The sequence below is a fragment of the Epinephelus fuscoguttatus genome, linkage group LG14, assembly GCF_011397635.1.
Source record: "Epinephelus fuscoguttatus linkage group LG14, E.fuscoguttatus.final_Chr_v1".
In the NCBI taxonomy this organism is placed as follows: Eukaryota; Metazoa; Chordata; class Actinopteri; order Perciformes; family Serranidae; genus Epinephelus; species Epinephelus fuscoguttatus.
In genome coordinates, this window is record NC_064765.1 from 2,357,497 (window position 1) to 2,382,215 (window position 24,719).

General features: G+C 41.8%; 2 protein-coding genes across 2 annotated transcripts in view; both read left to right on the forward strand.

Moving 5' to 3' along the window:
- The window catches only part of LOC125900850 (histone-lysine N-methyltransferase 2D-like), a 422,240-nt gene that overhangs the window by 25,608 nt on the left and 371,913 nt on the right, over positions 1-24,719 (forward strand). The gene's annotated exons all lie outside the window — the stretch shown is intronic.
- Positions 21,359-22,868, forward strand: LOC125900881 (nanos homolog 1-like). Its single transcript, XM_049596155.1, has one exon. It carries the CDS (start codon positions 21,503-21,505, stop codon positions 22,172-22,174), a length of 672 nt encoding a protein of 223 aa, XP_049452112.1. The 5' UTR covers positions 21,359-21,502; the 3' UTR covers positions 22,175-22,868.

Consider the following 24,719-nt stretch of genomic DNA (forward strand, 5'->3'; position numbering starts at 1 on the left):
AATGATTTCCGCAACAGCAATTTAATCCTCTGGCGTTAAAACCTGACACAAAGTGGACAAAGGCGAGGAGGCTGGCACGAATAAACCCCTGAATCTGAAGATTAAGCACAAAAAAAGAGGATCCTTTGTGTAAGAAGGTCCTTTATCTGCTTTTGAAGTCTGTGAGACCTGCCAGCCGTCCTCAGCCTCTCTTTGTAACCGGCCCCCATGTCCCACAGCAAACCACCACCTCACTTTCATCTGCCCGTCATCTTAGGGGGCAATTAATGCCATTCAGGTCTACCCACTACAGAGAGAGAGAGGGGGGAGAAAGATGGTGGGAAGGCTCGTCTACTTGTTGAAGCAGGGACCTGACAACAGTTTAGTGTAGCCTAATTTGGTGCATATAAGGAAAGCGTCATTTCTCGGCCGGATCAGATTCAGCGCTGCTCTCCTCTCCTGTTATTATTTATATTTGATTGGGCTTGTGTTTACAGGCAGGCAGCGTGGAAACCAGCCAGGCTGTTGCTTAATGAATATTTCACTGCCTCCACACAATAAGCCTCCCATGATAGCCCTGTGAATAACGTCCCGCTCTGCTCTGCAATAACTCCGGCTCACACTTGATGAAGCTGCATGTGAGGAGGAGAAGCCCCGGGTTTTATCGTTGACCTTTTCGCTCCCCGCTGTAGTTCCTTTACTCTGGGGACTCCCACTGTTTCTCCTTTTGCTGCTCTAATACAGTGGCCCCGGCGTCTGCGTCTGCGAGAGGCAGGGGAAATAAAGCCTCCATTTGCATTACGTAATTTCATGCATTATTCAGAGCTTCAGAGAATCATTTCACCTAGACAACTCCTCAGAGGGCAGTGAGGAGATAACTGTTAGTGACAGGACTGGCTCATGAAATGCAGAGTGACTTAACCACCCAATCTGCAGATATTACCCTGGCCTGAATTGGAAATAGACGCCCGGCGCGCTCGCACAGATGCGCTCTTACAAAAGTACACACTCGCTGTTATTTTTTTCTTTTATCACTGAGGGGGAACAAGTGATATCAGATGCACATTTTTACGGTATATCTGTTTTATGATGCTCTTGATATTTCAAAGAGCGTGGAAAGCTCCAGCACAGATGAGTAGTGCCGTGCGGGTAGGAGTTGATTTGGCTTTTTCTTCCTCGCACACAAAAGAGGCAAAAGATTTAGAATTCAGATACTGTTAGATAATGATGTGCTATTTCTGCTTGTGTTTGCTTTTCTCCTCTGCAGCCTGTAACGCTGTAGTCATGTCAAAACGGGGGAATATGTAAAGATTGTATTGTCATAATCTGTCTCTTTTTTAATGGACTGCTTTAGTTTGGGAGCAGAACTTGCAGCAGCAGCAGCAGCGAGTCCGTCACGAGGCAAAGGGAGTGCAGACAGGCCAATTAGTGCAATCAAACAGCCACTGTAACACATAAGCTGCATAGCAGGGCTGCTCACAGCAACTGGACATTGTTTCTTTATTGTCCGAGGCTCGCAGCAGAAAGGAGCGTGAAAGAGCCCACAGCTCCGACGGTGGTGCGGCTGTTATCGCAGCCAGGGAACACTGCAACACAGAAATAAAGCTTTCTCCCTCTAATCATAGACAATGGAGTGTATTTCATTAAGCCAGATAATGGTGTGTGCATTTCATTACCATAGATAACTAGGAATATTTAGATGAGGGATGAGGTGCTCATAAAGCGCCAGTTGGTAGCCATGGTAACCTGGATCTTGGCAAACAAAAGAGTCGGGGAGAAATGTTTGCTAGGGGATGGAAAGAAAAGAAGGGAGCAGAGAAAAGGAGGGAAGGAGGCAGACTGAGAGGAACCGCCGAGCTAAACAAAGTCCCAGGCCAAAGCAACCAGGCCGAACGCTGCCATGTTGTTTTCCTTCCTGCATCCAGAGAGAGACTCAGGTGACTGCCTGACGTGATCCTGCCTTTGTTCTCAAAAGTTAAATATGCTCCCCTCCGTAGGATACCCAGGATAATCACATGCTAATGTAGCCGCGGGCCAAATAATAAACTTAATCACCCAAATGTGGAAATCAATGTGCAGTAAGAAAACCTATCCATCCATCTTCGCTCCGCTCCCCTGGATATTACAACCCCCACGTGCCCCGCTCACGCTGCCAGTCAAACCTGACTCCATGTTGTGTGAATTTTAAATGAAGATGCTTTCTGACAATAAGACGGGCCTCTGAGCCTAAATCAGCCCAAACCGTGACCTTGACCTTGGGAGTCGCTTCTCGTTCATCCTGTTTCAGAGCTGTCAGTGTGAGGACGGGTTATATTTCAGGGGACGGCTCCAAACCAGAGGAAATCCATTCCTGTTTTTTGGCAACATGCAGCTCAGATATAAGTCTGTCACCACTGATGTAGAAACATTATATGCAGCTGGAACATTAAGGGTCGGACTGAATGACAGCTCAATTCAGCTGATTTGACATTTGCTAAATGTAACCATTGATTATGGCTGCTCACATTTTAAATCATAAATTGGCCAGTCGAGCTTCTGTGCACTGTAATTACAAGTTAAGTCACAGCGGCGTCATTTCGTTTGACAGATTAAAACGTGTTTTACATCGTCCTGTCACATCACCTGAATTACTGTTTTACATCACATGACAACTGAAAAGACACGAAGAAACAAATGCTTTTCTTTTGTTTGGCATTTTTGTTTTTGTTCGTCTTTATTCAAAATAATTCATACATTTGTCATTTTCTTTATCAGAGCTGATGTTTTAAAACTCTCGTCTTTATGATTGTGTTTAAATTCTGAACCAAGCAGCCTCGCTCCAGGCTCTGTGAAGCCATACTTAAACCAACGTTAGCATGAAACATGCTCAGAATCACAATGCTAACATGCTGATGCTAAGCATGTACAAAGTTTACCATGATTATTATGCGTCAGGGTCATAACAGCATCACCAAAATGCTTTTGTTCTATGTATCAGGGATGGGCATGAGTACTCGAGTACTCCAACGTCAGTATCAGTTTAACGTAAAGAGCATTAGGGGTGATACAGCATAGCGTCGTGATATTTTTGTGTGGCAATATGTATGTTAACGTTATTGTCACATAGTGCCAAGTATCGATTTTTTTCATTACATACATTTTTAATATTACAAATGAAATAAAAATGTCTGAAGTGAGATGAACAGACTGAAAATTTTATCTTACTAGATAAACAGATGTTCACAAAATTTTCCTTCGGGGACAGAATTTACGGCTGAAAAAGGTGATAAATCACAATATATTTTATCACAATATATCATAACATAGATCATAGAACAGGGGTCGGCAAACTTTACTATCAAAAAAGCCAACCAAACCAAAAATAATTTTAAAAAACTTTATGGAGCTGCAAAACATATTTGAGCCCTATAATGAAGGTAACACAGCCTGTAAGGTCTAAATTAGCCAATCAATGTTAGGGGTGTAACCATCCATTGATCTGGATCAATATATCGACTCTGTGATCAACAACCTAGTGTCATCCATGCAAAGTGAAAACATCGATCCATCATCATCTTTACGATGCGCCTTTATTTTGAACTTCCGTGTCACTATCAAACAGCATCAACATCAGCTGCTGTGTCAACAATGTTCGGCTGATGAAACGTTACTGCAGGCTGAAATTCAACTGAGCGGTTCTGTCAGGAGACGCAGAGACTTAAACCAACAGTGAGGAAATAACACAAGTAATTGGTTTAGAAATGAGTGGAGAAAACGTTCACTAGCTGCCAATAATTGATGCAATATAAACATGCTTAAGCTAATAATGGGTCACAGGCAAAAACCAATTGTTTTGTCCGTGACCTTTATTACTGAGCTGAATTTTATTCTCTAGTTAAATGATCTCTGGCAGAAAGCCCTGAAGGTTAACTTATCCAGTGTGTTCTTTCATGTTCGTTAGTGGAGTCAATTTAAAACTCAACTTTGCTGAACGTAAGTGGTGACAATTATTCACAGTTATTTATGTGTTGTTTTGATCTTTTATGTCCAAAAAAAAGTTGTGGCAGCTTCTTCTTAATTTCACTCACGAAAAATATGAGAAAATTTTTCCGTCAGCGACCATTTCTCCACGACCAGACGTGACGAAAAAGTTGGTGTTGGACTATCAGACATTAGCTGTGTTTCCATCCAAAATTGATTTGAATCATTGGGAAATGCACATTCAAAGAAATATGAATCCTGTGTGTTTCCATTAAATGTACGGACCTTGGTGAAAACTACGAACTCGAGCGAGTTTTCCACAGAACCGGAAACAAAACAAGTCTCTCATTCTTCTTCTTCTACGTTTCCTGGCGGTTGGCAACCAGCCTGTAAATGCATTACCGCCTTCCCCACCCGGAGTGTGGATATCACCATGGAGAGAGGTGCACTACGTCAGACTTAATTCAACATAACTGTTTCCATCCCCCGTTTTGCGAATCAACATTTTTTTCGAATCAACCAAAACCCGGCTAAAGCAAGCGTATTTTAGTTTGTGCGAATCAGGGGGTTTTAATTTGAATTTTGGTGTTTCCATCATAATTTTCCGATGCGATACTTCTAGATGCGCATCTAAACAGGCTGATGGAAACACAGTCTCGCCACCAGACAATCAGAGATCTCCGCCTTCTGATAGTCTGGGGACACTCCTTTCTAAAGTGTGTTTAACACACCGGCGAAAACAGCCGGCAACAAAGCAACGCCTCTTGCATTTTTGAAAAGGACACGCCCTCCCGGAAATGTGCGCTCCCCCTTTTCTCGCCCGCAAGGAAACAAACACACAGAGAGCTTGAAAATGGATGCCGAGAGATTTAACTCCGTTTTATCAAATGTGTGCTCAGTCCACGAGATTGTGGAAATGAAGGACTTACAGCGACTTGAGCCATTTTGTACCGCTGCACGTGTTTCTTGTCGGACTATGTTTACGAGCACAAGAGTTCAGTGAGCCACCGAAGGACCGCCCTGCAGATTTACTATTGGTTCTGCAACGTAGGGAGTTTTTTAAACTCTGAAATTGTATCCACCCATCTAAACACAAAATCAGGGAGAAAGCCATCAGTCTTTAGTTAAGCAAAGCGTCTAAAGACTGACTTGTGAGTCTAATGGACACATGGCTATTGAAAGCTGAGAACGGCCATGCTGGTAATTATACACAAGTGACAGGCTGATAAACTCCAGTAAATAGTCAGTACCAGGCATCTAGTCTGGCGTTCCACTGACTCTGTGAACATTTTCAAAGCGCTGTCCATTCAGAGGTGGTGAAATCTTAATGTTTTTTGATGTAAATTTTAATTTTATTTTTTATTGGCTTTCAATTGATGGAACACTGAACATGTTCATGTGGGAAACATGGTCCCTATGGTCCACACTTTGGGTCCACTGGTTAGCTAACGTTAGCCTTGGCCGCTCTGCACTGTGCACAAGCCTTGGTCAGATGGGAGCTAATTTAATGTGAGTACTTCAATATGGAAATTACTTCTAATGCCCATCCCTAATATTCACATAAACGACACAGAAAGCAGAAAATAACGACACATGACCTGCACACAGCTCAGTCATTAGGTGAAAGAAGATCGGACTCCATCTGGACACTTGCTCTTGTTACCCCTGATACTCCACTTTCACAGGAATGTAGCGCTGCTGTCAGACTTTGATCTAAAAACATCAGCCGTCAAACTTTTATTTATCCTGGGAGCTGTTTTACAGAGAGTATATTCTCACTAACAGCTCGACTCACATTCCACATCCATATTTTGAAAAACCTCTCAGACTGCAGCTGCAACGTGAGAAGCTCCAGAGCATTTTTAGTTTTGAGAGAGTTTTATTCATTAACATTTTAGGATCTGATAAAGGGCTGATATTCTCATGGTGTTTTTCTGAATGGGTGTAAAACAAGAAAGTTTCCAGATACATGACTTTGATATTTATGAAATATTAAATATTGGCCAGTGGTGGTCTGCAGCTAAAAAGATGCAGGTTTCTGACTGAGGAGGGGAGCAGCGTACGCACCCAAAAACAACATTAAAAAACTCTCAGTATTGGCTTTCAAAGGCCGCGTTGGAAGAATGAAGTGTATTAACATGTAGCTGGAAACAGATCCTGAGACACCTGAGAGGACGAAGCTGTCCTGAGATGAGAACTGCGTTTGTTGTTATCTAAACAAACCCACATGGAACCTGATTTTTCCGGTTTGAGCAGCAATGAAAACATCTGATGAGCCACACAGGTGAAACACACACACACACACACACACACACACACACACACACACACACAGAGGAGGGTGAATCCAGCCTGCGACAGTCAGGCATGATAATGTGGATTCCCCTGATGCTGTGTGTGTGTGTGTGTGTGTAAGCAGACTCCAGTCTTGGCCCACAGTAATAAGATCAGCCTGTTTGGGCCCGACAGCCTGAGCCTCTCTCAGGGTGGCCCATCTGGCCAGCGCCCAGGCCGCGGCGCCAGCCACCAGCTCCTCTGTGCGGGGACCCATCTGTGGTCCTGTGTGGTATCGACCATTACACTGCCAGGCCTGTCCCGATCTGCACATGGGTCCACTGGTCTGTGTGTGTTCTGCAGATGGGACTGTGGGTCAGCTAATAACAGCAAATCACTCTCAGTGATTGGTTAACCTGCCTGAGGTGCACAGACGGGCTGTGTTTACAGCAGCAGGACGTTTGAGTCAGGTGGCGTCAGGTGAGGTTTCTGATCCAAGAAAGAACAACTGTAAAAATTCCTTCTGTTTTAAAGGTGCAGCGTGGAGGATGTAGCGACATCTAGCACTGAGGTCACAGAACTGAAACTACAGTGGCCGACCTGAAAATGCGAAATCCTATCCTATGTCCCTATCTCGAGCCAGTGCTTAATTGTCCATTCTGGGCTACTGTAGAAACATGGCAGACTCTCTGGCAGAGGACAACTAATGAGCGGAGCTAGCTGCTAACTGCTAACAGCCACCACCTCAACTAAAACTCCACAAATCCATTCAGCAGTTCCACCATCCACAGTCACACACAGCTGAATATTTACTGCTGAATTACAGCTCACAACTCACACCAACAAAAACATCCTGGTGCAGACTATTTGCTGGAGTTTACCAGCCTGACGCTTACAAGGCATTTGAAGATAATTACAAGGACGGCTGCTCTCGGCTTTCAATGTCTGATAGTCCACGAACATTTTTGTCATGTCTTGTCTCCTCAACGAAAATGGAACAGACATTTTATCTTAGTTTTTATGATCATCTTGTTCTCATCATGGAAAAAAAGTTTGTTGATGAAAAACTTTCGGTATATTCGTCAAAAGTTTTCCCTCTCAATCATCACTATGATTAACTGTCAGGGTGTGGTTATGTATTTATCTGCAGAGACTCTGCTGTCTGTCTGGATTTCATTAGTTTCTTCTTATTTTGCTGTGGTCAGGACGTTTGTGGGCTGCTACCTTTGGACAGACAGCGCACAGGTGAGGTCAGGACCTTATAAAGAGTTAGTGACGAAAACCCTGCACATAGCGCCGAAAACTTAATTAATCTGGGGTTGGCTTTTACTTTTGCTGTGATACTACAGCTGACAGTTCCTGTGTAGTCTTTAAATTGAGATTTGTTTCTTCCTGTATAATGTTTACTGTGCAGCTAACGGAATAGTTTGACATTTTCGGAAAAATTTGCTTTCTTGCAACAGCAACAGTGTAAAAATATCAAGTTGTGGTTTCACAGAATGTTATGTGACTATTTTATTGGCAAAAATAGTTGATTTACACTTTGGTTTTTGCACAGATTTAACAGAATATAACCAGATAAGATAATCCGTTATTTGTCCACAGCAGAGAAACTTGTAACGTTACAACAGCAAAGGGAAAGTGCAAACAGGAAGCATCAGTAAATAAACACAGAGCATTATAATAAGTATGTATTAGTACGTAATGTGTTATTTAGTGAGCTTTTGTTAATGTACAACCACACCTGTATATGATATTCACCTGTAATCATTCTCCTGTACTGTTGATGCATCAATGCTCATTATTGAACGTAAATCAGGAAAACAACTGGACTGCATTAATAAACAGTAATAAACTCTCAACCCTCCTCAAACCAAGACACTCTGACCGTCAGCTCTGTCAGCACTGTGACATCAAACACCAGCAGCTCGTACACATCCAGTATCAGATTTGGAGGTGACTATATCACAGAACACATGTACGATCCATCCAGTCATGGAGGCAGCTCGACCCTAATGTCGTATCTGTGGCTCATAAGTGTTCAATTTCTCTGTAATTCAGTTTCAGGAAAGTGAACGTGAGATGAGAGAACGCAGACATGACAGCAGCCGCACAGCTGAGAGATCACAAGAGACGACTGAGCGAATATGAGACGCATCTGCCTCTGAGATCTGATGGTCTGTGAGCTACACACAGTTTACTGAATATTGCTGCAGCAGTACAAAACAATCAGGAATGTACTCAGTGAGAAGAGGATTCAAGAACGGAGCACAAACAGAGTATAATATTAATTATTACCTTATTATTATTATTATTAGTTAATATTCTCTGATTCCAGCTTTTTAATGTGAATATTTTCAGGTACCTTTGTGCCTCTGTGACAGTAAACTGAGTATTCTGAGGTTGTGGACAAAAGATGAAATTTGAGAATGTCATCTCAGGCTTTGGGAAACACAGGTCAATATGTTTCACCATTTCTGTCATTTTAGCGACCAAACAACTTAAAATAATCAACAGATTAATCACCTATGAACCATTACTTGCAGCCCTATTTTAACCAGCTCCGCACTGCTTTCAGTTTGTAGTTGGCTTTATTTTTTTATTAACAGATGGCTGTAAATTTATCTTGTGTGGACGCAGCAGTAGACCAGTAAAAAGCTGTCCCCCATTTCTTCGGAACATGCAGCCAGATATTACACATTGCACCTTAACCTCTCATCTTGCACCATCATCAAGTAGAGATTTCTATTTGTCTTATATGTTGGTTTACAACCAAATGCTACCAACATTCCCATCAGCTTCAGCTGTACTTTGTGTTTAGTGCCAATTAGCAAATGTTTGCATGCTAACACGCTAAACTAAATCAGTAAACATTGTAAAATAAACTTACAATGTAGGTATAACATCTTGTTTTACATTTATTTCCTTGTGCAACAAAAGCAGGTGGTTAAGTTTAGAAAAAAAACAACATGGTTTGGCTTGAAACTCACACGGGACTAACAGTGGTCTACCAGGTGAAAGTCCAGGGTTTGTTGAACCCATCCACCTCAAAGAGGACTTTCCAGCCCTTTATATTATGTAGTTGCCCACAGCGTTGCAAGCTGACACTGCTCAGTGGCGTATCATATCGCAGTGCGTCAGATTCTGATGCTGAACTGACAGACGCTGACAAAGCAGCTGTATTAAACATCTCATTTTAGCCTTGCTGCTCTAAGCATGTTAGCATGCTAATGTTAGCATCTAATAACCTGAAAACTACCTCAGTAAGTTATGTAGCTAACTTTTTATTTTATTTTGTATTTCTGAGCAATTTTCTTATTTTATTCAGGTTCACTAACTTCACTTAATCAGCCTGCAGCCCACCTACTGTACAGTCCTATGACACAGAGATCTCTCACAAGGTGACACTGTCAGATATGAGGTGAACTTTATTTATCCTGAAATAAAGTTCCAGAGATCGCTCAAACATGACAACATGGGAACAGAAATAGTGGAGTAATAAATATGAAATGTATAAGGAGTAAAGCTAACACAAGTAGCTGATAGAATAACAATAAAAGTAATTTAAATTCAGTAACATAGAAAAACGAAAATGAGATAGAAAATAATATTGCCCATGATATTGCAGATAATTCTACCATTAAACCTTTTACCTTTCATATACACATTCAGCACTTTATATTGCTATGATACAGCTCATTAAGCTCCATACTATTGAATATATTTTAGACATGGGTGGCCACAGTGGCAATTAAAGCCCTGACAGTGCTAGTGTTAGCATTATGCCGCAGCCATAAAGTAGATGCAGGTATCAGCATTGTTTTACTAAAGGTTATTTCCACCGAAATGCTACGAGTCGACATCAAACGCCTCGCAGTCCGCTCGCCTGGCTGCACAGTTTAAAAGCTGGACATGGTGTGCACTGTGGTAATCAGGGCCGATGGAATTTTCCCTGCATCATTAAAAAGGGATTGGTCTGCTCGCTGCGTTCATGGGAAGTGCCGTTAGTTAACCCAACAAAGGTGCTCTGGCTGTGGACCCCCAGAGATGAAGGGCATCGCAGGGGCTCAGTGAATCCACCTCTAATCCTCTCGGCCCCATTGTACCGATACACTCTAAACCCTTTGACCACTTCCCGCTCTAATCTCTGCAGATTTGGGTGAGTTAAACAAGTTTCTGATCCGTGGGCCCACAACTTCCCTCCTCCTCCTCCTCCTCCTCCTCCTCACTGTGATGACAGGTTTAGTTCTCAGTCCCTTGTTTAACTGTAATACACAGAGGTAATAAAGACCTTTTTAAACCTGTATTACAAAGTTCTTCTCAAGCAGTCAAAAATTCAAAATGGTGGACATCGATTAATCGTTTAAACGATGGGTCCAATATTTGTTTATTTATTTACTTTGAGGTTTTTTTCTGAAGCTTCCCAGTCGTGCTCTTTATGTTTTCAAATCCAAACATTCAAATTTTGGTCAAAGTACAATATCTAAAAGAGAACTACTGACTTTAGCATGCAGCAGTTAGCGTCATCAGGGTCCACCTCTGTGACATCATTTCCTGTCACATGATCTTCTTGTACAATAGTAACAAAATGGCTCCTTGAACAGCGGTCACATCACCGTGGACCTAAAGCAAGTTGACTTTATTTGACAGTTTCCCCAAATTAATTAAAATATTTAGAACAAAGTTGAGTCATTTCTTTTATTTATTATAAAAATGCTAATTAAAGATTATGCCTAACTAGTTAGTGGGCTGTTTTACTGAGAGTTTTGCCTTTTGAGGCAAGTTTAATTATTTGGTGTAAAGGTTGTTTTTTTTTTTTATTAGTTATACCCTACTGATGTTTTTGCCATTAAACTCAATATAATATTCCGTCAAAAATTATTAAAACCAGATATTTTACAATAGAAAAAAAAAGAATATATGTAATTTGTAATTATGTTTTCAAGTTTTAACCCTATTAAAAACAAAGAGAGAGAGATGACTGGTTGCTCTGTATAATCAACCATTGGTTATAACCTTTGTGTCGTGTGCTCATGGAGAACAGGAAACAACAGGAAGACAATCCAGGAAGGGAGTATTTAAAAGCCTTTCTTGTAGTGGCTAAATCATTAATGATTTATGGGCTTGTTAATATTTCCTCCCAGACTGCCTTTCTGTTTAATCCTTTAATACTTAACTAAAACATATGGGCACAAAAAAAATTAGCATCACGTCACTGACTCTTATATTTTAGCATCAAAATGCTATTTTCCAATGCCCTTCTGAAAATGTTTTCCAACCTGGTGTAGGTTTCTGCATGATGACATTGGTACATATGGTACGTATCTTTACTTCAAGGAGGTAACGTCATTTGTGGGGGCTAATTCATAGGATATCACACAAACTGTTCTATGAGGATACACTGAGCAATAACACAAACAAATGAACCAGTCAGGCAGCAGTAGACCAACAACTCTCATGTTGAGTGAGGTAAAATTATTGTTTGGTAGCTTTGAATAGAGCACTATAAGAGCTTCATTTTCTGTCAGAAAGAGCTGTCTGACAGCAAGGTAAAGAGGTGAGAATATCACACTGGCTTTGGATAAGTACCTCACACAACCCCACCTCAGAAAATCAGAACTAGGTGGGCGTTTCCCTTTAATAAACCTGGAAAAGAACGCAGAGGGACCCACCCTTTAACACCGTGTCCTTACTGGATGTGAGCGGCAGACTATCACGCTGCATCGTGTAACAACCACTGAAAAGACGGGTGAGTACGTACTTCTTTATTAGTCATATAAACAACAATACTATCGCAGGTAACTTATAGCTAGCATTGTTGTAGCTCCCATATTATATCATACCCACATCTCCACTTTGTAAGACAAGCTTCCTGATGATCTCCCTCCAGCCAGATGACAACTTATCTAGGTTTTTGTAGTAAAATAAGGAGGTATCATGTAGGCAACTCTTCATTTAAACCTCATGAATCAGCCGTTCCTCGTCCATCATGGCGCAGAAAACAACGCAATCAAACTAATCTAACTGCTGACTATAGCTCGCATTGCATCCAGTGAATCTAATGAGTTTTGGGTAAACTGTTTGTTTTTACTTTGGACTGTTGGTCAGACAAAACGAGCATTTAGATGACATCACATCAGGCTTTAGGAAACTGTTCTTTTTCACATTATATATTCTAAACTACTCATCAAAAAATAAGTGGCAGAATAACTGATAATGAAAACAGTTGTGTTGCAGCATGAGAATAAACAACTGAAATTAATTTCGTCAAGAACAAATTAAATATATAACACTACTTGTGAAAAAAAAGCTTTGAAGAGAATTTAATTATGAAAGAAAGTGTGACAGAGGATGACAGGGAGCTGATGTGTCTTCAGGGATTATCAGTGTGTAATTACTGTTCTCCTGAATGTTTGTTTAAACTTTAAAAACTGATCTGGGGACTAAATATTGGATGAAATAGAAGAGTGTCACTTTTTTAAATGTAAAAGATACTGAACACATATTCCCAGAGCTGACAGTGAAGTCTTGAGTTAATTTGCTTTGTCCAAAACCAGAAGACATTCAGTTTACAGTGGTATATAACTGGGGAAAGCAGCAAATTATTTAAACGACTAACTGACAAACAGCTGCTGACTCATTCTGTGCCCGTCAACCAGCGGCCTGTTACAGCTCTAATTTGCAAGGAATCTGAATATTTCTAAAAATGGTGACTATCATAAAAGATCAAGAGTTAAAAATGTCAAAATACTAACATTAAACATTAATATTAATGTGCACATTTAAAGTCTCTGGCTGTGTGGACATTAATCCACATTCCTGTCATTTGCACCACTTCCACCACGTCAAGAGGACATTGTGTTTATGTGTGTGAATACATGAGTGCGTAGCTGCTGGGAGGAGGGGGTGGAGTTTTGGGGTAAGTAATAGCAGAGAGCTGGTGGTCGTGACAAAGCACTTGACAGGCCGAAAGACACCCCCTAATTTCGGGTTGACCTTGGCTTGTTTAGCATTCCCTATTGCTGCTGGTGATGGTGACACGTGTCTGGAGTTGGGACTCTAGGAGCTGGGGGCAGCAGAAGGTGTGTGTGTGAGTGTGTGAGTGTGTGTGTGTGTGTGTGCAGATGGACGGACCGTTAGGGATGCAGCCCTATATTCCCCAGAGAGGAGGCAGAGGTCAGGGATCAAAGCCCCAACTGACTCCCCTCACAGCTCTGTGTCTGGGGACGTACAGGGATCCAGAATGAGGCCCTGCTCCGGCCGGCGGCATTATGCAGTTTGTGCAATTAATGCAGCGACAGGAGAGGAAGGGGTGTGTGTGCATGTGTGTGTGTGCGTGCGTGTGTGTGTGTGTGAGCGGTGGGCTGTTTGGGTCTGTGACCGTGTGTATGTTTGCATGGACAACGGAGTGTTGTGTGTGTCTGTGTGTGTGTGTGTGTGTGTGTGTGTGTGTGTGTGTGTCTGTGCCTCCTGTGCCGAGCTGTTGTATCCTGCACAATGTAGCAGCAGTGCAGCTGGCACGTGCCACACACACACACACACACACACACACACACACACACACAGAGCAGAGTCTAGAGAGGTCTTTTAATTAAGGGATTTGTTAATTTTCTATTCAACTTGACAGTGATGAATGGGGGAGCTGCGGCTGCCCATCTCAGCCTCGGCTGCTCGGCAGACAGAGCTTCCTAGGAGGCCTCAGGGTGTGATCATCACACTCGGAAACCATATTCACACGTGAAGATTTTTAACCCTTTGGAAGCCACTGTGCTCACTGGAGCTGAAAAACAACAACCTGGGAGATGTGACTGACACTCAGCAGCAGCCTGTGAGGAGGCTGAGAGGACTGAGAGGTAAACAGTCAAACAATGGACAAACACTGTGTGAACAAAGCTGCTGTTTGGATACGACGGAAGTTACTCTTTGACTCCTTAATGTTATCTTGGATAGTTTCAACTTATCATGCTCTTTTTAAGTGCCTGAAAATGCCTGAAATGTAAATTGAGCCTTTTGTCTGAAACAAGATCTTAATTATTTCACTGTCAGTATCATACTATAATCTAAAGTGTAGCCTAATTCTTTTACAGCAGCTGGTCCAGTTTCTCCTCCGTTGTTTACCAACTGTAAACTTGTTGTCGTGACCACCACAACAGCCCCGCCTCTCAAATCATCCCATTGGGCAATGGGAAAAAGTGGGGCGCTTCTCCATTCTGAGCTGAAGTCTTATCAACTCAAGGAGTGCAGAGCGCTTTGGGAAAAACGCCAGGTGCCTAAAGCACAGAAACACAAGGTGCGTAGCAACACAAGAACAGAAGCAAAAAGCTTCATTCACATTTAAACTATTGTAAAAAGCCGTCTCCAGCTGCTGAAACACTTCCTGTGTGATCACGGCCTGATTCATCCTCACACAAGGCAACAGTTACATTTGCAAGACGAACGTGAAGTACACTGTGAATAGTTTCTACACCATCATTAAGGCTGGGTACCAAACTCTTTTATTATATGGGGACTAGCAAGTACCGATTCATGGTAAATTCATCTGTGCCAATTTTTGCTACCTGAGGGCGTCAGGTTTAGACGTGTTTCAGTGTAATAAAGGACACCAGTGGATGGTTTGGGTCACGGTATTATACAATACAAGTTTTTTTTAGTATGTCTAAAACCTCAGTATGATATTCACATACTGTTGGTTTCATACTGGTTTTGGTGAAATGTCACTGTATGCAAAAAACTGGACACTACACAGCATAAAAATCCCACAGTGGGTCAGCATGAGCAACCACACAAGATACAATCCGTCTGACATTCTCTGGTTCAAAAGTTCAGGTATGGAGCATTTTGGCTTCTGTGAAGTTGAACGGAAAAGGGGCCACACTGTCTGCAAGTGTATTCATCAGTTTATTTGATCATCACTCATGTTTCAACAGTAGTCACACAGTGAGAAAATAACTCGTGTATATTGTAGAAATCTAAAATGTTGATGGTCAAGATGCATCAATAATTGTTTTATAATCGCACTGTAGCCCTCCGACTTCCCTGCCCCATCTGGAGCACTTAAAAATACAAATACATAGTTTTTGTTAAGGCACTGGATCTGTGCAGGAAACAGAGCTCAAACAAGAGTAAAGAGTGCATTTGTTAGGGACTATTTTCAGCAGCGGATTGACACACATTTGGACAGTTAGAAAGAGTTAGCGGCATAATGTGGGACTTCAACTGGGTCTCACTTCAAAGTCGTCGAAAACCGGTGCTTGGTCAATGACTTCCGGTGTCAGACACCATCACAAAAAGCCATCCTTTTACGTCAGCATAACACATGGCTGGTTGCCGTTATTGGTAAATGGCGCCCAGTGGCATCAGGAGGAAACACGGCAGGACAAGGACGAAAGTAAAGGAGGTGGAAGTCCCAGTAGATGGGTCCAACAACCACCAACTTTCACCAAGGAGGCCAGTGTTCACTTCCTGTATGATTGTAATGTAATTCAAATTGGAGCGCTAAACCAGAAGTTAGCCGCTTGGCAAAGTCTCTGGTGCGCCTGGTCTTTGCACCCCACAGGGCAGAAGATCTGGGTCATTTTACACCCGTTAACTTTTTTGGTTTCATGCGCCACTGAGCAACTTTCATTGGAATAAACAAGAACGGCCTCCAACATTGTATCCAGGTCTTTTCATACATTCATGGTTCTGAGCTCCTGTAGAACATGGAAGAAGACCAACACCGTGTCTGGATATAAACGGCTCAATCTAAGGTAACAAAATCATAATATTTTGTCCGTCATATTTACATCAATGCGGCTGAATAACACAAACACCTCTTTGTTTAATACAACGCAGTTTGACAGCAGCACAAACTACAATCTCAAAAATGCTCTCAAACAGTTTTAACAAAGCGTGAACATTATAACCTTCATGTTGGTTGGATTTATTACAGAACGGGTGTATAAGACTGGATTAGTTTCAGCTAGGTGTACCTAATAAACTGGCAACTGAGTGTATAAACAGAACCACTGAGCACGATGAAGCTGCATTTCGTTAACAGTGGCCTGTTTTAAATCTAAATTAAAAACTGTCTTGTTTCTGTGTGTCTTTGACAGATTTATTTTCTCTGCAGCACTTTAGTTTCCTTTATTAAATTTAGGGTGATTTATTGCAGCACTGATACTGCACTCCCTGTTTATTGTTTGTCTACTTTTATCTTATCTTATTTAGCTGTTGTTTTTTTTTGTCATTATTGTGTTTTGAATCTACTTTTCCCAACGTGCAGCCACATTTAAATTGTCCTCTGTGTTTTCAAAGGTGCCGTACAAATACAAATAAACTTGCCTAGACTATTTTCATGTCTATAAAAACAGCTGCTGCTTTTCTTCCAGTGATGAGACTCTGATTTAAACCCTTCAGAATGTATAAATGAATGTATTTCATGTTTATTATCAATACTTTCTTTGTTGCGGCCATACACGTTGTGCATTAAGAGTAATATGTGCAGCCTGCAGCAGCACAGCCACATGTCATATTGGCCCCAGTGCAATTTATCTATTGTGATTCGGCAGCCATTTATCTTTTAAATGCTCTCTCATGATTTCCTTTGTGCATGCAGAGCCGGAGGTGACCTTGAAAATGGACCATGTGGTGTATTCTGATGATAATTTATTCTCACATACAAGAAACTGTCTCACTAACATGATTTTTCCTTCATGCTTTGTGCCGACTACACTCGCTGGAAACTTTTACAGCAGCAGACAGTGTGTTCTCTGTTCAAAGGATCCAATTTAGGATTTTTGAGGAGCATGCAAATTCTAGATTTTAGCATGATTTAACGTCAGATTCAATCCTCGTGTGACACCAAATACTGCAGCAATGCCAATGTGCACAAAAACACTCAAAACATGCTTTTGAAGTTGTGATAAACTGAATCCAGACGTAGGAAAATAAAACTATAGATTTAAGTTTTTACATTTTTTCTCTATATCACTGAATCCCAGGATCATTTTCACAGACTCATTTTAAGACAGTGAGAGACTCATATTGATTTATTTCGTCGATGAAAGCCCCCATGATGGCGGCAAACTGGATCTGAGCTCCAATTTTAAAATATAAGACGCGCAAATGACTTTTGTCTCAACTTTGACTGCCTTTAATATTTCACTTGAGTGTCTGACAAAAATAGTAACATAGTCATCGTCCCGGCAGTCAGGTCAGTTATCAAGCTCTTTTTTTGTGAGCCTGTCTTACTGAGCTTTAACTGACACACACACACACACACACACATGCGGCACACTCTGTTTTAATGCATATTAATGAAGTTAAACGGCCCGCTGTAGAGAGGAGACAATGGGGCAGAGGAGGGCTGGTTGTGAGCACAAAGCTGTGGACTCGGGGGAAGCAGAACAGGTGCAGGGAGGACTCGGCAGCTTCACGTGGAACGACTCACTATAGGTTCATCAGTGCAGGAAGGATCTGTTTACGTGCTCAGATTTACCATCCTGATTTTTTTGTCTTCATGGTCATTGTTGTGTCACTGCGCTTTGTGTTGAAGAAAAAGAAAGACTGTTTTTGTGTTGATGAACCTGAGCGCTCTTTTCTCATTTTAACTCCTTCATGTTTGTGATGACTGTTTTATCTTAAACTACTAACATTTAGGAGAAGAAAGTGTTTAGCTCAAAGGTATAGGATGCAGATATTGTCAGTTACTGTTTGCAACATTTAATCTTGGCCGCTCCTCCTTACACTGCTTGTACGTACCCTGCGAGCTACTGTACCACTGTAAGCACATTAGATCACTGTGTTGTGATTAAACAGGACTTTAGCAAACAAACTAAGCTAACTGTCGGTGTTGTGTTGAAGTCTGTTCCCCAGTCAAACAGTGTTTCACTCCTGTTAAACAGGGTTTGTACATCTGTGTTGAATCGAAGCCATACCTACAGTGTAGGTTCTATGACGATGCATACACTACACCATAGCCTGACATGCTCCACCCTAGAAATGTAACCACATATTGCAGTGACGCAGACCTGTCTGTCTCTGTAAGCTGAAACCATTTCCCTCAGTGGAAACAAAGCTTTGATTTACTTGGATTTCACAGAAACAAGAAATTGTGAAGACAATAAAGCCTCCACAAAAATAGCATTTTCAGTCCTGTGCGTGATTATCTTGACTTCATGTGAGTGAGTTAAAAATCTACTAGCTTCTAGGCTAATTTATACAATGTTAAATGCCATAGGTTTGTGCTAATAACGTTAGCATGTTGTATTTGTTTGGAAAACGTGTTTAGTATAAGACAGTTGTTTTGTCAGCGAACCTTGTGAGTTGTAATGGAGCCGAATTTTGTAACATTACCTTTGTTAAATGTTGCTGTTGTCCCTGGCTTCATATGAGAAGAGGAAAAGCCTGCTAGCCACTAGGCTAATTTATACAATGTAAAATGCCATAGGCTTGTGCTAATAACGTTAGCATGTTGTATTTGTGGGGGAAAATGTGTCCAGATAAAGACAAGTGTTTGACTGTGAATGCTGCGAGTTGTAATGAAGCTGATTTGTGTTTGAAACTGTCTCTATTAATGTGTTATGGTGTGTTTTGAATGAATCAACTTTACAGCAGACCCCATCACCAACCAGAATTTTGTTGGTGTAACTGCAGAGCGACACAGACACACCACCACAAAAGTACAAATGCTCACAACGGGGCAGGCCATGTGCAAAGGCTGTGGCTGTAGGCTCTGCTTAGACCCGACTCACAACTATAAATTCACCTTAAAATGTGTAGCGCCTCCTCTGTGGTCAGGGTTGAGGTTTGGTTCAGGTTTAGGTGGGGAGAACATAAAGACGGGGAAACAGTCTTTAACACAACACCTCCCTGTCCAACAGAAAACAGGCAAACTCCTCTTCTCCCTTTGCCCCCATCAACCTCCTCCAGTGTTCACTGAAGGGTGCCACCACAGGAGATATATAAAGCAGCTGTTAGCAGTTAGCGGCTAACTCGAGAAGAAGAACAACGGTGAAAATGTCCACAAATTGTGAAAACAATGACTTCCAGGAGCATCTTAGCCTCCGAGCAGAGGACGAGATCAGCCCCCATTTAACAGGGAAGGTAAATGATTGTTACTGACATGATGTCATTGTTATTGTTTATTAAGTGCTGCCAATGAGTATGTTTTACAGTATGTTTGTAGTTTAGTAGTGTATGACAAAGAAAAAGCAGGCATGATGGAGAGACTTGATTCCTACAGCATGATCTCTGTGTAAAGAGGGCCACAGTTAGTTCTACTCAGACCATGAAAACAGTTTCATTATGTTTTTTTGTGGCTCTAGGAGCTTTATAGAGTCTGAGAAAATAACCCTGATGATATACTGAAGGCTTTCTGAGCTGAGCTTAGACCAACATCTGTCTCTGCACCAGATGTTTAGGGTGAGAGGCTGCGAGAAATATGTAGGATCTAGTGTATTTGGAGCTTGAGTTAAACTATGGACAAAGAGTCATGGTGTCTTAACTTCCACTGCTTTGACTATTGTTCCTAAAATATGTCTCTGAAAAGTCCCCTAACTTCATGTAAGTGTAACACGTAATCAGCAGAGAGCAACTTTAAATAAACCGTTTTTATGTATGGAGTTTCTTCACGTAGGTTTCCATCACCAAAGGTTTCTGACAGAATCAGAGAGGAGAGGGAGAGATGCTGCTGCCAGAGGAGCCGCTGAATGAGTTCTCTCTGAGCGCTAAGGGAAGTAAAGCATTCAGGACGCCACAGTTTATTTCACACTACTACTTTGTGGAACCACCAAGGAGTCGGTAATAATTTCACCTTCAGCATCACATCCTCACTGTGACCTCGTCACATATTGATGTCATAGACTTTCCACGTCCACATGTGACGTCCAAGGTACCCTGGGTGTGTTGGTTGTTGACGTTCTGGGACGCCGTGTCATCTTCAGCCTGTTACGTGCATTGTCTGTTTTCAAAATACACTTCTGTTTTCACAGGAAATGTACAGTTTGTATACAGTCTCTTTCAAAATAAAAGCACTACGTCGGTACAACACCACAAATTGACTTTTTTTTCCTCCAACAATAACGCATGTGGTTATGATTAGGAAAAAAGAACAGGATTTGGTTTTATAATCTTACGGGACGCAAGCACCACTCTCTCTGGTGAAAGTCGGTGTTTGTTGGACCCATCCACCACCCTTCCTGCCAGTCGTACTTTGACTTTCACTGCCTTAACTTTCATTCTTGTACTGCCGCAATTCCCCAATGCCGCCAAGCGCTGTTAAACTATAACAGCGACTGGTCTTGTATCATGCCGTCAGTGTCAGTGTCTCACGCCACAAGTCACTGCCCAAGTGCCGGATTTTGACAACTTCAGAGTGAGAACAGGTTGTTTTCAGCCATGCTCGTTGTTGCCGTGGCTAACAGTATGACGTCAATATGTTAACAAGTCGAAATATCGCAAGTATCACGATATGAATTTTTCATATCATATTAAAAATGATACCAGTATTATCACGAACAATATGATATGGCACAGCCCGACTATATAGGAATAAAAGTCCATGATGTGGGCTGGCAGAGAAAAAGGCATCTGAAGCACTCTGATTATAATTAAAAATCCTTTATTCACATAGGACAGGATATCATCCTGATGGCCTTGGATGCCTCTTCAGACTGCCAGCCCACACTGTGGACTTGTACAGTGAGTCAGCTGGGGCAGCTATTTGCCTTATCCTTGAAGAACACCTGATTTCCTACATTGTGCCTTCACCGAGCATTTTCTTCTTTCAGTAACAGCTGTTTTCTATCCCGTATGCACCAATAGACTTGTAGGTTAACTATTACCAGTATGTGCACTAAACAGATAAAGAGAGACATTTTCTTTCTCTCCTTAAATATAAAAATGTCCCAAACCAGCAAAAAGACAAAACAAGCTAACAAAGAAATGTGAGGAGAAAAACATGGGCTCCTCTCAGCCAACAGGATGATTCTCTGTAACACAAAGAGATACTCTCTCCGTGATAACAGTCACATCCTGGGAGGGAAACTGATTTTTCCCAGCTCAGTAACTCCCTGCTCCGCTCGGTGGACCCTCCTCTGGGGCCACACAGATAATCAACTTGAACCAAGCCACGCCCCCCCTGTTTTATTCTGGGGGGTTTATCAGCGCCTACATGTTGCCTGCTCTGCATACTGGACCCAGCGACACCAGAGAGTAGATCCCTGCACAGATTCCCCATGCTGACAGACACTCCGTCAGAAACACCTTCTCTCCCGTGTGGACACTGAACCTCTGCAGCTCTGACAGGATGGATTTCTACCTGGACGCGCGCTCTCCGTACGACAACACCTTTAATTTCTGGAACGACTACCTCGGCCTGTCGACACTTGTCGCCAAAAACAAGATCAACAGCCCGTCCTGCAGCCCCAACTCTATCACCGAGTCTCTCAAAGCGACTCTGGGCTTAGAGGACGACTCTCCGGTTTGCTCCTGCGTAATTGGGCACGGCAGGGACAGCGACGGACCCTTGGACTGCTGCTGCGCGGCCCCGGGCTCCCCGCCGATCTCCATCTATGATCTCAAGGAGCGCATCTCTCTTCTCAGGCCGTACGAGCACCTCGGAGGCGACTCTCCGCTGGGAGACAGAGATTCAGCCTCCTACAGGGGGAGTTTCGCCGGCCTCGACCTGCTCTCCATGGACAGGAGGCGCAAACAGACTCAGAGGAGCAAACCGGAGCCGAAGGTGTGCGTCTTCTGTCGGAATAACGGCGCGCCGGAGGAAGTTTACGGCACCCACATCCTGAAGACGGCGGACGGCAGGGTGCTGTGCCCCATCCTCCGGGCGTACACCTGCCCCCTCTGCAGCGCCAACGGCGACAACGCGCACACCATCAAGTACTGCCCGCTTTCTAAAGAGCACCCGAGCCAGAGAGTGGCGAAGGGAGGCAGGGCCATCGGCAAGAGGCTGAAGATCTTCTGAGCCAGGAGCTGATGGAGTTTGAGTTGCACTGTAAATTACGAGTGTGTATGGCAGTCATGTTGCCCCATTCCGTGCACAAGACAAGTCTGGAGAGAGAGAAGTTATGAGAAAATAAGATTTTTATTTTTATTGTTTTGTATGCGTCATCTGTCATGTCTTCACCCTGGGCACATAGTTTACACCTGGACGCACTGCGCGCAGTATCTCCCCCCCCCTCCAGCACTCCTTAAGGACTTGGTGATGAAAACTGAACCAAAGTACTGTACATACAGATCGACCTGTGAATGACCACCTTCATGCTGTGTTTCCTGAAGCGCAGCGCCAGTGCAAACAGCCCTGTGCATGCTCCGGGTTTATGGGATGCCAACATTAATGAATATGCAGCACTCCTGTTCTGAGATGAATGTTTAGTCCCGTGGATACAACCAGTGTGACAGGCCATGCAAGATATATACTTCTTTATATCGAGCGCAGGTTTTTCTCCTGAGATAAATGTTTTCTACCAAAGGAATACACTTTTGTATTGAACCTTAGCCTAAAGGTAACTTCTGTATATGTTGGATGTCTTATATGTGTTTTTATGTGGATAGTATTTTGCAGATCTCAGCTGAATGTAAAACAGTGGAGGGTTTCTGACACACACACACACACACACACACACACACACACACACACACACACACACACACACACACACACACAGTTCACCCACATACTCTAAGCTCTATGATTTCAGATTAAAAACACAGATGCTGAATTAATTTTTTTCTTCATGAGATTCTTGTAAATGTATTAAAGGGGTGAACATTTTTAGCAATGAAAAGCCTGACATTCCAAAGTCTTTATCTGTCAATAGAAATGTTTTATGTACTTATTTTTACCTTATGTATCATTGGGAAATATATTCACTGTAAATGACTGAATAAACATGTAATTTGCATTTTTTTCTCTTTGGGGATTTTAATATCTCACTAGTCACTTCATCATGTGAAGCAGGGTACATGATAACATGACTATATGTTGTTTTATTTTATCACACATCACTGAATAAGCAGTTTCACAACTTGAGCTGAAGTGGTGACACTGACATGTGATGCAAACCTGCCACCTAGTGTTCAAAACCTTACATGACAATAACCTTTATTAAAATATCACCACTGGACTCACATAATCAGCACGGGCTTATTTAATAGAGACAGAGACAGGAAGCTCTTTTAAACTCAGCTTTAATTTGAAACACTTGAAACTATACACTCTAAAAAAAAAGATTCATGGGGTCGGTGGATAACGCTTCAAATCAAAACGTTTCTCAGAATAAAAATAATATGATTGTTACATTAAAATATTTTATTCAGATGACAACTTGGTTAAAATCAAATACATTTTTGGATGAGATGGAATTTAATAAATAAACAAGTTAGAATATCTTGAATAAAATAATTTGACCACCAAACATCTTCAGAACTTTTGGATAAATAGCTGGTTCAACTTAATTAAGTTTTCTGAGGTCCAAATAAATCATGTTGGTTGTAGTAAACTGATTGGGTTTGCAGGGTTATGAAAGACTCGTAGGATTTACTCAATAAGGCCAGAGTTTGAGCTACTTATAAATTTGCATGTAAATTGTTACCTTCATTTCTTTAAGTTGAACCAGTGGATTCTTTTATAGTGTATTTGTCTTTTCCTGATGTGCATAATTTTACATTTCTGGGACTGACAACTTGTGAAAAACCTTCAACGACAGAAGTTAAAAGCAGCTCATTGGACCCCAGAGTCCAGGCTGCTTCGCATGTTGAGACGTATTTAGTTTTCTTTTTACATCATGTTCACACTGTAAACCCCAATTTGCTCACTTAACTTATTTTTTTGGAGACAGCTTGCAATCAAAACTTTTAGTCAGGTACAATACAGTGACATTAAAGTTTTGAGTTCACCAGACACAAAATAAATGTGTCACGTGACCCTTGTCTGACGGGAAGTTTGTCACTTTTATATAACTTGTTGTTGTTGTTGTTGTTTGAACATTTAATTCTATGTCATATGAACATAAAAGCATTGAGTACACATTTTATAACAATTTTCTTGAATTTCATTGAACTATAAAAATATATCGTGGCAAATTTAGGTTTCTGGATTGACAGAATAACGCAATAAGATGAACTCTGAACCAGGAAGTGCGCTTTATATCACCTCAGCACAGCTTTATGTCAGACACTCACAGGCAGGACGTCACTAACTGTGTAGATGACTGAATGCATGATGCCAAATGTCTTTTACCACAACATTAACTGTAACCCATTAGAGCCACTGTGAAACACAGAAACGTTAATCACTGCGTAACGGGCAACCTGAGTGATTTAGAACACTGGTTCCCAACTGGTGGGTCACGGTCCAAAAGTGGCCCATTCTAAATGGGTCGCAAGTGACTGGCAAAAATGTCAGGTTTGTTAAAAAAAAAACAAAAAAAAAACAACAACACATACTTAATTTTTAAGTACAGTAAATATCCAGCACAGCACTTATTTGTTTTTGAAGTGTTGTTTTC